General features: G+C 43.6%; 1 protein-coding gene across 1 annotated transcript; it reads left to right on the top strand.

The window, feature by feature from the left end:
* The first annotated feature begins 5841 nt into the window (after positions 1 to 5841).
* On the top strand, positions 5842 to 17658 carry LOC116320676 (olfactory receptor 142-like). Its single transcript, XM_039600337.1, has 4 exons — positions 5842 to 6750; positions 13915 to 14005; positions 14171 to 14617; positions 17591 to 17658. Exons 1-4 carry the CDS (start codon positions 5842 to 5844, stop codon positions 17656 to 17658), a joined length of 1515 nt encoding a protein of 504 aa, XP_039456271.1.
* The last annotated feature ends 390 nt before the right edge of the window (positions 17659 to 18048 follow it).

The raw sequence follows: 18048 nt of genomic DNA, 5'->3' as shown, positions 1-18048 counted from the left end.
ATATATACAAGAGGGGGGGTCCAGGGCTCCAGGGTCCATGAGGAAAAAGGAAGGGGATCAAACACACTCCAAATGTCTCCAAATCACTCTCCACATTCCACAGCTGGGTCGCACATGTCCACACACTTGTTCGCAGGCTTACAGGTAGGCAGGGCTGGGTCCGGGAAAGATGCTGATAGCTCAACGATCCAGCGACAAGTGGCACAGTGCTGCCATCTTAAGTAGGGCTCGGGATTAACGAAGATAGGCAGCAGGTGTGGAGATGAAAACAGGTGTGTGGGCCAGGGGCGGGAGCCCGTAATGAGCACCGCCCCGGCAGGAGAGAGAGAGAGAGAGAGCAAAAAAAACACAAAACACATGTTGCCTAACACGGGATCAGCTGGTGAGGCACAGAAACCATGACACTCTCCTCAAGAAGAAGAGAGTCTTTAGATCTGGAGATAAACAGGAGCTAAGAGTTGTCCAGAAGAAGCTGAGGGCAACATCAGAGGGGTTTGGAACAGCCTGAAGACAATCTCAGGACAAACACCAACCTCCCAGGCTGCAGGAGACTTGGGGTAGGTGAATGACCTAAATCAGGGGTAGGCAACCTTTCTGATGATGAGTGCCATCTAAAATTTCCTCAGAAGTCAATGTGCCATATGATTGCATTAGCAATAAATATAATAAGGCTCTATATTAACAGTTACACACTATATAGAACAACTTTATTGAATTATATTTGTTCACAGATGTTGGCAGCTATCACCAAAACGTTATCAGCTATTTTAAAACAAAAAAAAAGACACTTTTTATCCATAATAAGAATTCTATAACAGCAAACGAACTGTACTACAGAAAATGCAAATGGTATTTATGGTCTCCTCACAACAATGATGAGAAAAATAAACTGGGCCAATATGGCATGTTTGTTAATACAGGGATACACATGTTAATGTGATCTCTGGTCTCCCACTCAGAGACACAGGTATCCAAGTGTCCAGCATTCAGAGGGCTACCTGAGGACACTCTTCATGTGAGAGAAAATCTGCTCACACATATGTAGAACCAAATACTGTCAATAAGGCCTCTGCAATGTTCTGAAGACAGTTAACCTTGTCAGGTAGTGATGTCCAGCAGGTGAAAATGCAAGCTCCATGAACACGCACAGCTATGGATTCCTGCGTTTGTAGTTCTGCAAACTTTGACCCCCACAGAGTCGAGCTTTTCAGTTCAATCAGCTGCATTTCGATGTCGAATTAACTGGCATTAACTCAGCCAGTTAATGCGAGACAAATCCAGCTGCTCATTAAAGCTTTCTGGTTTGATCAGAAAAGAAAACATTGGTCCATACACCTGAAAATCCCGAAAACGCATTGTGAATTCTGTCTCAAGTCTACGGATATATCTGTGTATTTCTGTGGTGCTGATGCTGCGCTGAGCGGACAGCTCCTGAAGCATTTGAAGTGTCGGAATGTGGAAATTTCAACATCGCTTGAAAAAACTGCCAGCTAGCAACGTCCCTCTCACCAGTAGGTTATTTTTAGCCAATTACAAGTTGAATCTGATAGTTGGGGTTGTTAGCTAACATACCATCATTAAGAAGCGGCACAACTAATGTGTCTATGCGAGCTAATTTGTGATATGCACTGCTGGCCCGGCCATTTATTTTTTAATGCACCTTCTCAGATTAATTCACTGCGTGCCGTGCCCAGGGCTGGACTGGGACATTTTGACTAGAGACCGGCCCATCAGGTATTATAGGCAAAGCCATAAAGCCTTTGAATGAAAACAGACGCTGTTGTGACAGTGATGTACACTGTCTTATTGGTATATGTATGATTTCTATACATTTTACGTCATACTGAAAACTTTGGTTGTAAGATTCAGATAATTATTTAATAAAAGCGAGACATTTTAAATGAGAATAAGAAAGAAAAGTATTTCTTTGTGTCCCCCTTTCCCTGTTAATGCCCTACCTGGCCCCCTGGCAAAACTTTCCTAGACCCACCCCTGCACAGTTACCAGGTGTCAGCTACTTAGAAAAGGATCCTGCTGTTATTTGCCTCTCAGAAACAGTTCATAACTTCCCTTCAACCCATTCATGTCACCTAAAAGGTAAACCTGTTTCTCCATCACCTGTTCAGCTCTGATGATTCAGTAAGGACATCTCCGGGTTTCATCTTCATGTTTCCCTCTTGCCAGATATCCAAACCAATAATCATGACCAGCAGCTTTTACAGCTGTGGCTCCAGCAAACATCAACGGATACTACAAATTAATATAAAATTAACTCTAACAACAGCTGATCAAGCTTAAACGTGCTGCTGTTGTTTAGTGCGACATCCGCTGGTTTCCTCTTTCTGGCGCAAAGTGGGCGACAAACAAACAAGAGAGACAGGACTTGCATCAGAAAAGCCGATCAGCTGATCATTGATCAGTTTCATGATTGAAGAAGCAAAGGGAGAGGGAGGGGAGAGAATGAGAGAAGAAGAGCCAGCTGTAAGCATAAAGATGCAGAATAACTCCACCTTTGGGTCTTTTTTTCCATTCTAGCTGAAGTACGGGACAAACTGTGTTCCTTTTCACCTCAATATGAAACGCATCAGATTTTCTCTGAATACGGGATGATTCCGTGTTTTAGGGGACGGTTGGCAGCTCTACTAGCTAACCTTATGAATAAAATAAAGTTCACTGTTAGTAACATCATAGCACCCACCCACCTGTATAGAAACTCCGTCGTGCTAGCTAGTACGCAGTACTAGTTATTGTAACTGACTGTAAAAAGTCAGCATAACGAAAATAAACTCCACCTAAATTTGGTTTATATCTGACCCAGATAGACTGCAGGTCATAACTTCTTACCTAGGTTCAGTTCACCTGGCACTCGGACCGGCAGCCGCCTCGGGTCTCTCCTCCTCCTGCCTCCCCTTTCCCTCATCCACCTGCTGGTCTTTATGGTAGTTCCGCCATAGCCACCACCAAACAACTGAGTTATTTTTACACATCCGCCAGCATCTGGCCAATCCACCACCTTTCGTTGTTTATACCTTTACAAAAAAAAAAAAAAGGAAAAAAAACATCGGACCATAAAAATGAAAAATCACCATCGGCCCAACGGGCCCAGCAATGGTCGAGCCATCAATTAACCCTTTGCGTGCCTGCGCAGGGTTGCTGACCCCTGACCTAAATAAATATTTTAATAGGGTTTGATCAACTACCCACCCCTTCCCCAGGATCGTCCAGCCTGCTGCAATCTCTCTCATCTTCAGGAACTGCCTGTCTTTCAACTCAGGACTTCACACTTCTTAGCTCCCAGCCATCACACCCACCCCCAGCTTCTGTGGACTCCAACATACACACCCCCTGCCCCAAAATCCACTCTTTCTGTTTCAGCACTTCAAGTGAGGAACGAGCTTCTCAAGATCAAGGTGCGGAAGGCTGCAGGTCCAGATGGCATCAGCTCCAGGCTCCTGAGGTGCTGTGCAGACGAACTGTGTGGCATTCTAGGATATCTGTTCAATCTAATCCTGTTGCTGGGGAAAGTTCCACAGCTTGGAAGACCTCCTGTGTGGTACCGGTACCAAAGACCTCCCATCCCAAGGACCTCACCAGCTACAGGCCCGTAGCTCTGACATCACATCTGATGAAGACCCTTGAGAGTTTGGTTCTAAACCATCTGGGCCCCCTGGTAAGGACTTCATTGGATCTGCTGCAGTTTGCTTACTAGCCTTTCATCGGGGTGGAAGACGCCATCATCTACCTCCTACACTGAGCTCTGACTCACCTGGAGAAGCCTGGAAGCACTGTGGGGATCATGTTCTTTGATTTCTTTAGTGCTTTCAACACCATCCAGCCTTGACTTCTGAGGGAAAAGCTGGAGCTATCAGGAGTGGACCACCACATGTCCCAATGGATACTGGACTACCTCACAGGATGCCCACAGTATGTGAGGACACAGGGCTGTGTCTCTGATACGCTGGTCTGCAGTACGGGGGCCCCACAGGCAACGGTGCTGGTACCGTTCCTCTTTACCCTCTACACTGCAGACTTCTCCATCAACTCCCCACGCTGCCACCTACAGAAGTTCTCTGACGACTCTGCCATAGTCGGCCTCATCACAGGTGAGGACGACTCAGAGTACAGACAGTGGACTCTGGACTTTGTTGACTGGTGTCAGCAGACCCACCTGCTGATCAACGCCGGGAAAACCAAGGAGTTGGTGGTGGACTTCCGGAGACACAGACCCACCACACTGACACCGCCCAACATCCAGATAGAGGACATTGAGATAGTGGTCTCTTATAGGTACCTGGGTGTTCACCTGAATAATGAACTGGACTGGAGTCACAACACTAATGCTCATTCTTAACTATTTAAACATCTTTCAGTATCCTGCTCTGTTTGCACACTACAACCTGGGTTTGCCACGTATCTGTACTTTAATTTTAATAACTGTACAGTACTGTTTTGCTAACTATTGTCCATGATGTAAATATGTAAAAATTTTGTGTGTTTCTGTTCTATGGCCTGTGTCCTGTTTTGTTTGTATATGTGAGTTTTTTGCTGCTTTTACAACCAAATTTCTCCCTATGGGACAATTCTTCTTCTTCTTCTGCTAATAAGTTTATGAATAACACAGCAGTAGTGGGTTTCATCAGCAACAATGATGAGTCTGCTTATAGAGTGTAGACTAAACATCAAGTAGACTTGGGAGTGTACATGGCTGATGATAGCTCTCCTGGTCTCTGACACCACTGCCTTCACCAAGAGAGCCCAGCAGCATCTGCACTTCCTGCACAAACTAAAGAAGGCCAGCCTCCCCCCACCCCATCCTCACAACCTGTTCTAACATTGAGTGATCGAGAACATCCTCTGTAGCTATATCATTTTATGGCTTGGAAACAGCGCTGTTGCTTAATGAAAGTTATTGCAGCAGACATTGAGGACAGCAAAGAGGATCATTGGGAGCCCCGCTCTCACACATAGATGAACTCTATAAGAAACACACTGTGCGCCATGTGAGCAGTATGGTAAAGGACTCTTTGCACCCCTGCCATGGACAGTTCGCTCTTCTGCCATCTGGCAGAAGGTTCTGGAGAATCCAGACCGCTACCACCAAACACCTGCATATTGCAAACTGAACAGAATTACCTTAGTCTGGCTTGTTGTACTGTCCATGTTTACATTCTGTGTGTATATAAATGGGTCCCAGGAATGGTGCCACAATAACAAAAATTAAATCCCAAGTACTAACCTGCAAAAACAGGTACAGTTCAGGAGCAATGAAGACACAGTCCACTCGATTTGCCTTCCAGATTGCATCTGAGTAGTGGGCGGAAGTCCACCCCCCTAAAGCAACTGGAGTGCACCTGCCTTGAAATCAACAATTTCAGCAGACCAGGCAGTTTCCATCTCTACTGTCAGGACTTTTTGTCAAGTTACACATAACAAGACAACATATCAACAGAGAACAGAAAGTCCAGCTACCAAAACAAAATATTTTACACCATCACTATATGTGTGTAACCAGAAGATGAAAACAAATAAAAGAACAGTTCCACTATTAGACAACTCAGTTGTCCAGCTGGATGATATTGTATTGTATTATGCTGTATTAAATATTTTTGTTAATTATTTACTTATGGAAACTTCAAAGATATTTGTGCTGTGGTCACTTCTACATCAGTTTTCTTTTCTAAGACCAACAGGGTTGAATTCCCAAGTTGAGCTAAAGGCAATAATTACCAGGAGGTGAAGATGGAGTGCAGATATTGTTAGAGATGTTAGGTACAGATGCAGCAGCTCTGTGCTCTGTACACTCACATGTTACACAAAAAAGGATAGATGTGTTCTCTGAACATGGATAATGTGTCTAATGTAAGAAGTTTCATTCTATCAGGATTTAATGAAACAGTGAGTTTCAAAATACCCCTCTTCTTATCTACTTTAGTGTGTTACTGTGTGATTTTGTTTTTCAATATTTCTCTTATGCTGATCATTGTCTTGGATGAAAATCTGCATGAACCTATGTACATTTTACTGAGCAGCTTCTGCATTAATGCACTTTATGGGTCCACAGGTTTCTACCCAAAATTCCTTTCAGATTTACTGACATCTTCTCAGATAATCTCCCATGAAGGGTGCCTTTTACAAGCTTTTATCATGTACTCATTTGTCTGTTGTAATTCATCCATTTTAGCTGTTATGGCCTTTGACAGGTATCTGGCTATATGTCGACCTCTGCACTACCACTCTTTCATGACTAACAGGAGGCTCTCACAGCTGGTGTGTTTCTCCTGGCTAACACCTTTCTGCATTTTTGCCATCAATGTTTTGCTTACAGCAAGACTCAAGTTATGTGGTAAAAACATTCAGAGAGTCTTATGTCTAAATTGGTTAATTGTTAAACTTGCTTGTCCTGAAGTAAACACCCTTTCAAACAACATCACAGCATATGCAACAGTTATCATTTATGTGTCTCATGGCTTTTTTATCATTTGGACTTACGTGCATCTTATTAAAACATGCGCAAAGTCCAGAGAGGACAGGGTAAAGTTTATGCAGACCTGTGTGCCCCACATGACTTCTTTGATCACATTTCTGTCTGTAGTTGTTTTTCAGTTTGTGTACATGCGATCCGACTCCACAGATTTACCTCAAAGCCTCCAAAACTTCATCGCTACTGAATTTGTGATCATCCCTCCAATTATGATTCCTCTCATTTATGGATTCACACTCACCAAAATACGAAACAGGATTTTGGGTTTAGTTTGTTTTAAAAGAAAATGAAACACCTTCAGAGTTAAAAGTTTCAAAAATAAAAAGACAGAAAAATCACAAAAACGTACATTATTCTGTTGAATATGACTGATAAGAGCGGGCCTCACAAGATCAGCTAACAATGCAACATCTTATAGAATTTTTTTACTTTTGTTTTTTTACTTTTTGCTTTTTCAAATTCAAATATTTCACATTTCAAATTTTGGTTTATTTCTAATTTGCTTGTTTAAATTTACTTGTTATGTATATTAAAGCTTAGGTTTAGTGTGATTAATACTTTCAGTGTTAGCTTTTGTATTAATCATATTTTGTAAAGGTTTTTATCAAGAGGAAAGATGCAACACTAGAAATACAACTCCTTCTAACTCCTTCTTGATTCACACTCATGTAGACAACCCAGTCTCAGAGAACAGCACTGTTTCTTACTCAATTTTGACCAAATTGTCAAAGATGTAAAGAGAGGTGATATAGTTGTTTTTTTGTTTTGTTTTTTATCGTAATCCAAATTGAATTTTCACATTTGGTTTGAGCATATAGTTAGTTTTAACTAATTACAATAACTGGCAAGTGCATACTTCCTCTGCATTTCTGTGTGTAATGCATTACTTATAGTATTATAAACCAGGGTTTATAGGGTAACACTAGGGTTTATCTATATATTCCTATACATAAATAAGTGTCTGTGTGTGTTTTATTGCTCTCATTTTATATAAAATGGAAATGTGATCTTTTTTTGTATTATTACTAAACTTCTGTATGTACAAATCCCTGGTTTATAATACTATAATAAATGTATTAGACACAGAAAGGGTGTATTGATGTTCGTATTTGTTTACTGTAGGAAGTTTAAAAATAAACTATAAACTGAGATAATTGACAATTTAGTCAAATTTAATTAAACAGTAATGTTGTTGACTGAGATTCTGTGTCTTTAGAAAGAGTTGTATTTTTATTGATGCATATATTTTGAACATGTTCTGCTTGAGAAACACCGCTACTTTATAACAACTAAACTAAAATTAATAATAGACCCAAGCTTTTAATTAGATAATAATAAAACTGGAGAAAGCAAACTGGAAATGAACCAAAAAATGGCGTTTTAAAAAGTAAAAAAATGGAAAATAAAATTAATGAAACATACATACATACAAAGCATATAGGGTACATTATCTGAGGTGGTATATTTACACATACAACATGCTAATAAAAACCTGTAAGATGCTGCATTATTAGCTGATATTATGAGGCCTGCGCTTATCACTCATGTACAACAGAGTAATGTATATTTTTGAGATCATACTTTTTTTTTCTAATTTGAAAATAAAAAATCTATCCTCTTTGAGAATTTCTACCTTACTATGGTGAAGGGGTTTGTGTGTCCCACTGATTTCAGGGGCTATGTGCTTGGTTGTGCTTTTGCCTGCCAGTAAGGTATCTCATACGCACATGGTGGAAAAAGCATGGCGGTGACAGAGAATGAGAAGGGCGAAAGCGGATCGTTGAATGAAACAGATGAACCAGAATTAATTTGTAAAAATGGTGCAACTTCAGTGATGTGGAACTGGTTTGGCTTTCGTCCCTCAGATACACACCAAAGCACAATTTTTGGTAGAGCATGCAAGCGAGCCATCGTTATTACCGTGTTTTTCGAAAAATAAGGCACACTTAAAATCAGTCCTTTGATTTTCTGAAAAATCGACAGTGCCCCTTATAATCCGGTGCGCCTTATCTATGAATTCTGGTTGTGCTTACTGACCTCGAACTGATTTTATGTGGTACACAGCGCTCAAAAATCTGTCATGTTTAAGTGAAAATCATTGATGGGGTTTTTTTGCACTAATAAAGTTGTGGAGTTGTAAAGTATTTTGCCTCGCGTCAATTATATCGTTATGGCAAATTTTCAAATTTTCAAATATATCATGATTAATATTTTTGGCCATATTGCCCTGCCCTAATACAAAGGGTTAAATTGTTTTGCTTCTCAAGCAGAAGTCCTTCATCCCAGTTCCTGCCAGTCTCCAGACAGTAGTTTCGCATCATCGCCTTTATAGTCTGATGCCATCTTTCTAGTGTGGCTTGTGACTGAGGATGGTAAGGGCTGGAAGGGATATGTTTGATTCCGAATGATTATAAAGTCTGCTTAAACAGTTTTGACTGAAAATTGCTGCCTTAGTTGGTTTGAATAACTCTGGTCGGTCCAAATGTTGAGAAAAATCAAAGCAGAGCCTTAGTTATGGTGGGAGCAGTGATTTTCTGAGCTCCCTGTCTAGCCACAAAACATGAGAAAATGGTTGAAACAAAAATGGCAGAGAACCCCTACCTGCTTCCACTGTGGTTTACAATTGTCTCAGTAAAGGCACACTTTTACTCACAAAAAGGAAAATCAAAGTCACACCGCTACAGCCCGCTGCCCAAACCATTTAGGCGTGGCATTTTGAGACAGCAGTCTTTATGCAGTGGCTGACAAGCTGCAACACATCTCAGCTGCGGCTTATGAGGCAGACCTAGAACACAGAAGGAGGAGGAGAAGCTCTCTCACATGGGGAGAGCCCTAGAGGCCAGCGACTGTAACAAAGTAACAGATGTTTGGGGCTTTTTTTCCCAAGCCACAAAATAGCCCATCGGCTCCATCTAAGATCTGCACTGTCTACTGGATGAGACTCGTAGGATTAGAGACTGGACAATTTACACGAGCCGATCCAGATTTCCTGCATCTGGGTGTTGGTTTCACTGATCCACAAGGCTTGGTCTGTTTATCAGCTTGAATGATTTTTTATTGCAATAACATGCAATGGTGTTTGTCAAGGGGAAAATGTTCAACATATATTCAACAACACAAATAAAGCTATTTCTAATGGCACTTGATTTACAGTCATATAGTAAACACAGTCTCAATAAACAGCAGTATTGTTTCCTTAAATTTGAACAACCTGTCAAAGATGTAAGACTCTTGATGTACATTTTTATTTTTGTTTTTTCTGAGATAAACGAACATGTATTTTCACCAGTTTTCAGTTCTGCACACTTCCTCTATGCTTCTTTGTGTAATTTGTGCATTTTTATAGTATTGTAATCGAGGAGTTTGGAAGAGAAAAACAAAATTGAAGACAAACATTCATGGTGCATACAAGACTTCAGTTCAAATCACAGAGAGGCTTATTCTTCAGCCATATGCAATCTTTTAAGAGCCATTAAGGCAGCAAAACCTGCACACACTGAGAAAAATCAAAATTCATGAACTTGAGGGATACATGGCGTATGTGGCAAGGAATTTAACCACTGACTACAACCCAGTAAAACAGGCCTGAACCAGCAGCCCTTTTCTACCTGATGTACTGAAAAACTTTTTTGCACTTTTTGAGGCACACAACAGGGAACCAGCAAGGAAGACCACCCCCTACCTGAACAACCAGGTACTCTCTCTCTGTAAAGATTATTTTTGATGTCCACCCAGAGTCCACCCAAGAAAAGTGGCGGGCCCAGACAATATACCTGGACATGTGCTCAGGTAATGTAGCAACCAGCTGGCCGATGTACTCAGAGATATCTTCAACACATCCCCAAGCACAGCAGTGGTATCTGCATCAATCAAAACCACTAAAATCATTCTATGTCCAAAGAAGCCAACAGTATCCTGTTCAATGACTACCGGCCTGGAATATTAACACTCATCATCATGAAGTGATTTGAGAGACTAGTATCAAAGCACGTAAAGCACGCAACTGGACCCTTTCCACTTCACTTACTGTACAAACCAGACTACCAGCCATTTCTACTGCCCTGCACCTTTCCTTATCCCACCTGGAAAAGAAGCAGACACCTATGTTAGAATGCTGTGCATTGATTTTAGTTCAACATTCAACACACTCAGATGCTGGTAGGAAAGCTAAACCTTATGAACACAACCACTGAAGTCTTTCTTCAGGAAGTCCAGGATCCAGGTACAGTCAGTGTCTATAGGAAAATAAAACCCTCTGAGGTCTTCAGACTTAGCACCAGTGCCCCCCAGGCCTGTGTGCTTAGCACACTGCTGTTTACTCTGCTGACTCATGACTGTGCTACCCAACACAGTTCAAATGACATCATTAAGTTTATGGATAACACAGCAGTAGCGGGTTTCATCAGCAACAATGATGAGTCTGCTTATAGAGTGTAGATTAAACATCAAGTAGACTAGTGTCAGGACAATAACGTGATTCTCAGCATTGAAAAAAACAGAGTTCTTGGGAGTGTACATGGCTGATGATGGCTCTCCTGGTCTCTGACACCACTGCCTTCACCAAGAGAGTCCAGCAGCATCTACACTTCCTGCACAAACTAAAGGAGGTCAGCCTCCCCCCTCCCCATCCTCAATCTGTTCTAACATTGAGTGATCAAGAACATCCTCTGTAGCTATATCATTTTATGGCTTGGAAGCAGCGCTGTTGCTTAATGAAAGTTATTGCAGCAGACATTGAGGACAGCAAAGAGGATCATTGGGGGCTCCGCTCTCATAGATAGATGAACTCTATAAGAAACACACTGTGCACCGTCCGAGAAGTATGATAAAGGACTCTTCGCACCCCTGCCATGGACAATTCGCTCTTCTGTCATCTGGCAGAAGGTTCTGGAGAATCCAGACCGCTACCACCAAACACCTGCATATTGCAAACTGAACAGAATTACCTTAGTCTGGCTTGTTGTACTGTCCATGTTTACATTATGTACCGGTCACAGTTTTATATTTTGTGTACATATATATAATGGGCCCCAGGAATGGTGCCACAATAACAAAAATTAAATCCCAAGTACTAACCTGCAAAAACAGGTAAAGTTCAGGAGCAATGAAGACTCAGTGCACTCGATTTTCCTTCCAGATTGCATCTGAGTAGTGGGCGGAAGTCCACCCCCCTAAAGTAACTGGAGTGCACCTGCCTTGAAATCAATAGTTCCATCTGTGGTGTTGCTCCATTTTTCTGTTCTTCTGTACAGTCCACATGACAAAATAATATACTACAGAAATTAGTCATGTTTCCAAAATCATTTTGAGTCCTCATAGTCACGGAAAATAACACATAGACAAATTAAATTAATTAAGTGGACACATTTTAGGTGTGTCACATATATATATATTATATATATATATATATATATATTTATATATTGTAGCGGGCCAGGGCTGTTCGGGGATTTGTTGTTGACATTTATGTTCTGTCTTACAGTTATGTTTGTTTATGTTACCATGGTTACGGGTGACGCTCTCTCTGCGACTGTGTGTTTCCGGATGAGAGAGCGCCATTTTGTGTTGTTTATGTTGTTGCCGCACTGAGGAGGGAGGTAGCGGCAGTGTTCGGGGCCGGTTATAAAATAAATGGGTGCTCCCAAAGAAACCTTTGTCTCCTCCGTGACTGAGCTCGCCACATTGGTGTCAGAAGTGGGATAGCTCACCCTCGCCGGAATGGAGAGAGACACTCAGAGGCTGGAGCAAGCGAGCGGCCATGTAAGTCCACCGACGGGTCCCGACGGCGCGCGCGCGCACGCGGCAGCGGCCGTGGCGACCGACGCTGGGACAATGCTTCATGGGCTGCCTCTGTCGACTGACACGCCGGGCCCCGACAGCGAGCAGTGATGCCTGCAACGGCAGCTAAGGTACCGAAATACAGCGGGCTAGCCCGCTGAGCCCTACCTCTCACAAGTACGGCTAGCCGCGAGGCATAATGGCTGGAGCGATGAAGAGGCTGCTACACACTTAGCGCTAGCATTGGAAGGAGATGCACTGCAGGTACTCCTTGACCTAGCCCCGTCAGAGCAGCATGAGCTCCAGACCCTCACCATAGCACTCGAGAGGCGATTTGGGCAGCGGCACTCCACTGATCAGAGCAGGGAGCAGCTGACCAACTGGAGCCATAGGCCGGGGGAGAGCCTGGGCACCTTTGCAGTGGATGTGTTGCTGTATGCTCGTCGTGGCTACCCAGAGTTCCCAGCAGCAGCCCGTGAGGAGCTTAGCCTGCATGCTTTCCTGCGAGGACTTTTCCCAGAGCGACTACGCCAACACGTCCGCCTGGCCATGCCTCAGACCCCCCAAACTACCCTCAAATCAGAGCCGCAGACTACAACAGGGAGGGGGAGGTCCCGGAGGTATGCCAGCTGCAGCCCTCGGTGCCCTGGAGGCGTCCCCGTCGACCGACCGACCGCTGCTACCGGTGCGATGAGCCTGGCCACGTGGCGCGCGACTGCCTGGCGCCTGCCCCAAAGGCCAGAACTATGTGGCCTCAGGGGGATGGGAGGGGGAGCGGTACAGCGAGGGGACCACCGCTCCAGCTTCCTGCCCCCCTCCAAGAACGATGCACGGTGGCAGGCCTAGTCGGGCATCTCAAGGGACTCTACCTGAGCTGCTGTGTTGAGGACCAGCCCTGCCAGGCCCTGGTGGACACGGGGTCCACCATTTCCCTAATACGACCTGGTGTGTTTCCTGGAACATCCGAGCCGCTTGTGATGGGTTGGTCACCCACCGACACCCAGCTGATGACAGTGACGGGGGAGAGAACTGACATGCGGGGGAAGAAACCGTTGCGGATCCGGTGAAGGATCTGGAGCTGGTGCCGCGACTTCTGGTTTGCTGACATCCAAGAACAGTGCATCATCGGCCTTGATCTGCTGACCGCTGGGGGCCTGTGTTGGCACCGCTGGCTGGCTATCACTCTTGGTACAGAGACTCTGGCCCTCCAGTGCGGTCAAAAGCAGGGAACCGGAGACTGCAGGCAGACGTGGCTGGTTCAGCACACCATCGACACCAGCTCTGCTCAACCCATCTGTCTGCGTCCACGCCAGCTGCCCCTCGCGAAACGGCAGGGAGAGCGGGCCCAAGAGGCACGGGGCGTGGCTACTGCTCGGGCCACAGCCGGCGGAGGGGGATGGCTCTCATTGACCATGCAGCAGCTGAAGCAGGAGCAGGAGGCTGATGCAACGTTGGTTCAGGTGGGAGCCTGGCTGGAGGCAGCACGACGCCCAGGCTGGACAGGGGTGTCAGGACAGGGGCCCGAAGTGAAGGCCTATTACTCCCAGTACAACAACCTGGAGACCCACGACGGCCTCCTGTACCGGAGATGGCGGGCCCCCGGGCAGGGCAGAGATCTCCTGCAGCTGTTGGTGCCTCAGACGCTGCGATTGCAGGTGCTCGAGCTCGTCCACGGCTCGGTGGGGGCCGGCCACTATGGGAATGCCAAAACTCTCCGCCGCCTCAGGGGACAGTTCTACTGGCCTGGTTGTCGACGGGAAGTGGAACTTCATGTGCACTGCTGTGACACCTGTAGGGCATGGAAGGGCCCCACTCAATGCTTCACTGCCCCCCTACAGCAGCATCGGGTGGGGGCCCCGATGGAGAGAGTGGGAGGAGACGTCCTAGGGCCTTTCCCCGTCCCTGAGGCAGAGAACCGGCGCGTGTTGTTGGCCAGGGACTGCTACAGGAGGCTGAGGGAGCGGCGCCAGGCCCAGGTCAGTGCCGGAGTACGACAGAAAAGAGCCTGCGACACCAGGTGCCAAGGGGGAGCTTTCGTGCCTGGCGACAAGGTTTGGGTGTACTGCCCGGTTCGCAAGAGAGGGTGTCCCCAGGCTGTGCGGTCACTGGCAAGGGCGGCGGAGGTCGTGGGGGCGGCTAACAGAAGTGGTGTACGGATCCGCATGCCGGGTCCAGGACGCGTGGCGGTGTTGCACCAGGACAGGCTCTCACCGTACTGCCCGGCCGCTCCCGCAGCCGCCAGGGCAGGGGATGCTGGTGGCACCCCAGGTTCTCATCCAAGTGACTCTTCCCCTGCTGGTCCAGATCTGCCTGCGCGCCGAAGGAAGACACATGGACATTTGCAGGACTTTGTGTTGGGTAATGGGGTTGTCGGGGACGACTGACCCTTAGGTGGGGGCTATGTAGCGGGCCAGGGCTGTTCGGGGATTTGTTGTTGACATTTATGTTCTGTCTTACAGTTATGTTTGTTTATGTTGCCATGGTTACGGGTGACGCTCTCTCTGCGACTGTGTGTTTCCGGGTGAGAGAGCGCCATTTTGTGTTGTTTATGTTGTTGCCGCGCTGAGGAGGGAGGTAGCAGCAGTGTTCGGGGCCGGTTATAAAATAAACGGGTGCTCCCAAAGAAACCTTTGTCTCCTCCGTGACTGAGCTCGCCACAATATATATATATTAGGGGTGCAACAATACTCGTGTCGATATTGAACCATTCGATACAGTGCTTTCGGTTCGGTACGCATATGTATCGAACAATACAAAATTTTTTATTTATTTTATCAACTTTTCTTCTGACGATGCTGTCTGTGTTGAGCGCTCAGTGGATCTTTTATTTTGGAAAGAGCCATTTCTCTCTAATAAACTCTCTTTTCCAAAGATGAGTGATTTCTCGATCAGATAGATTTATTTTATTCTATTATTTTGTTGTTTCAGCAACATTAAATTTAAAAACTGTACTTTTGAGTTAAAATCTATATTTATAATTTTAATAAATGACAAATTAAAAAGGCATGAACATTTTTTTTGTATCGAAAAAATATCGAACCGTGACACCAAAGTACCGAACCGAACCGTGAATTTTGTGTATCGTTGCACCCCTAATATATATATATATATATATATATATATATATATATATATATATATATATATATATAGTTTTTTATGTATAGTTTTATAGCTGTTGATTGTGTCTGCCTTCTTGTTTTCTTCATTGATATTTTAATTAGACCACACTAGACCTAAGGGGAACAATATTTCAACATACTGTATGTACCTATATGGTTATACTGACAAAAAACAGTATTGAGTCTTGAAGATACACTCTTAGGGTGAATATCCAGTAATCTCATTCTTTGTGCAGTTATAGACTTGAGTGAGAGGTTTGACATACTCATGTCACTCAGTCTTTTCTTTTCTCTGTGAGAGTAGCGTGCAAAAAAAATAAAAGTACCCTGCATGCCCAGTAGTCTGCAGATAGAAGGTCCATGGAGACCAATGCCATAGGTCTGGCAGTTTGGATACTGATAAGTGGTGCAGCTTTTTTGGCTAGCTCTTCCTTTTAACAAACTTTGAAAAGGTTTTGACCATGACTTTAACCTCAACATTAGATGACATTTTCAGTCAATAGAACCTTTGAACTTTAAAGGAACTTAGGTAATTCCTTGGATTCTATAGATATTATCTGAGATTTGTAAAAGATTGCTCAGAGTCTGGCCCAGGTCTTGAGTGTTTCAGATTTTTGGGGATTTGTTTCAGTTACAACTTGGGCCTTTTACAAACTCTGAAGTGTCACAAGTCTGGAGTGGTTGTAACTAGAGATGGACCGATCCGATATTACGTATCGGTATCGGTCCGATACTGACCTAAATTACTGGATCGGATATCGGCGAAAAATAAAAAATGCACTCCGATCCATTAAATATCAAAAAAAGCATCTCACAAAACTTGCAACACGGCGTAACTCGGCTCATAACCGTAGCACGTTGCAGCAGTATGCCTCATGTGATAGAGCGGCTGTGTGTATTTGTAGCCTTGCTACCAAACCAGCATTTCATCTCTGAGGAAGTTATCCCAGAGAGAAGTAAAGCAAGTGTGTAAGTTCATCTCTGAATGTTTGTAAAGTGTTCCCATGTTAAGCTTAACAACCGATATATGGAGCGACTGCCTCTCTCTCTCTCTCTCTCTCCCTCTCCTGCGCTACTTCAATCGTGAAACTGCTTAATGATCAGCTGATCGGCTTTTCTGTCGGGAGTCCGTCTCTCTTCTTTGTTTTTGGCCCACTTCGCGCCAGAAAGAGGAAACCAGCGGCTGAACAACAGCAGCACGTTTAAGCTTGATAAGCTGTTGTTAGAATGTATTTAATATTACTTTCTACACCAGGATCCTTTTCTACCTAGCTGACGCTGGTAACTGTGCAGGGGCGGATCTAGCAAAGTTTAGCCAGGGGGCGATAGGGCATGAACAGGGAAAAGGGGCACAAAGACATACTTTTCTTTCTTATTCTCATTTAAAATATGTAGCTTTTAATAAATAATTATCTGAATCTTACACCCAAAGTTTTAATCTGATGTAAAATGTATAGAAGTCCATTACTATATATTCTAACTCTTAAGTCTATATACCCTAGTAAGCTATAGTACTTTTTCCTTTGGGAAGGTACCGTCTGTGAATTCTGCAATTCTGTTGAAGAAAGATGTTGAATCTATTTAATTATTCTTGAAAAATAATTTGTTTCTGTGCATTTTTTTTCACCCTGCATCAAATTAAAGTTGATTACATCGATTAAGCATCATGAGGTGGAGGGTGGGGGGTGGTTCCCTATTTTTTTTTTTTTTTTGGGGAGTTTGCAACCCTATTAGTTAGGTTGCTTAATATTTCTGCTAAGTACTCTTTAAAATACCAGAATAGGGAGGATGGTGTAGGTTTAAGTTAGGTTTTAAGTTAGGTAAGGTTTATTAGATTGATCAGTGTTGCTGAACTATGAAATATTTTGGGTGCAGTGTATTTTTTACACACAGGTATAACAGAATAGCTTTAGTGTTGTTGTTTATTTAAACTTGAGTATGAACTTATACAAAATGCAGCAAGATATTAAAAAAAACAGTTTTATTGATTAAAAAACACAATATCGGATTCATATCGGTATCGGCAGATATCCAAATTTATGATATCGGTATCGGTATCGGACATAAAAAAGTGGTATCGTGCCATCTCTAGTTGTAACTGTAGGGTGCACTCTTTTAGTTTGTTTGTTCTCTGTAAGCAATCGGGGTGACAGATGGAATCCTGTCAGTAGACAGATAAATCACTTGACATCTGATCTGGATCCAAAAGTTTATGCTGGAAGGCACACTATCCAGTGGGATCACTGGACCCTCTTCATGGAGCTCATGGCTCAATAAAAGACATTTCTGTCGACTTTGGGAGCTCTACCTAACATTCATCCCACTATTATGGTGTTAGCTGAAAAAAATCTGAAACAGTCTTAACTTACAGATTTTAATAACTTTAATGAAGTTGAGTTTCGGCAGACGAGGCAGTTTCTATCTATAGTGTCAGGACTTTTTGTCAAGTTACATGTAACAAGAAAACATGTCAACGGAGAACAGAAAGTCCAGCTACCAAAACAAAATATTTTACACCATCACTATATGTGTGTAACCATAAGATGAAAACAAATAAAAGAACAGTTCCACTATTAGACAACTCAGTTACAAATTATTTATTTCAAACCCTTACTAGAGCTGGATGATATTGTATTGTATTATGCTGTATTAAATATTTTTTAATTA

Source organism: Oreochromis aureus, linkage group 16, assembly GCF_013358895.1.
Source record: "Oreochromis aureus strain Israel breed Guangdong linkage group 16, ZZ_aureus, whole genome shotgun sequence".
In the NCBI taxonomy this organism is placed as follows: Eukaryota; Metazoa; Chordata; class Actinopteri; order Cichliformes; family Cichlidae; genus Oreochromis; species Oreochromis aureus.
The sequence above is the reverse complement of the archived record's forward strand: the minus strand, read 5'-3'. Positions and strand labels throughout refer to the sequence as shown.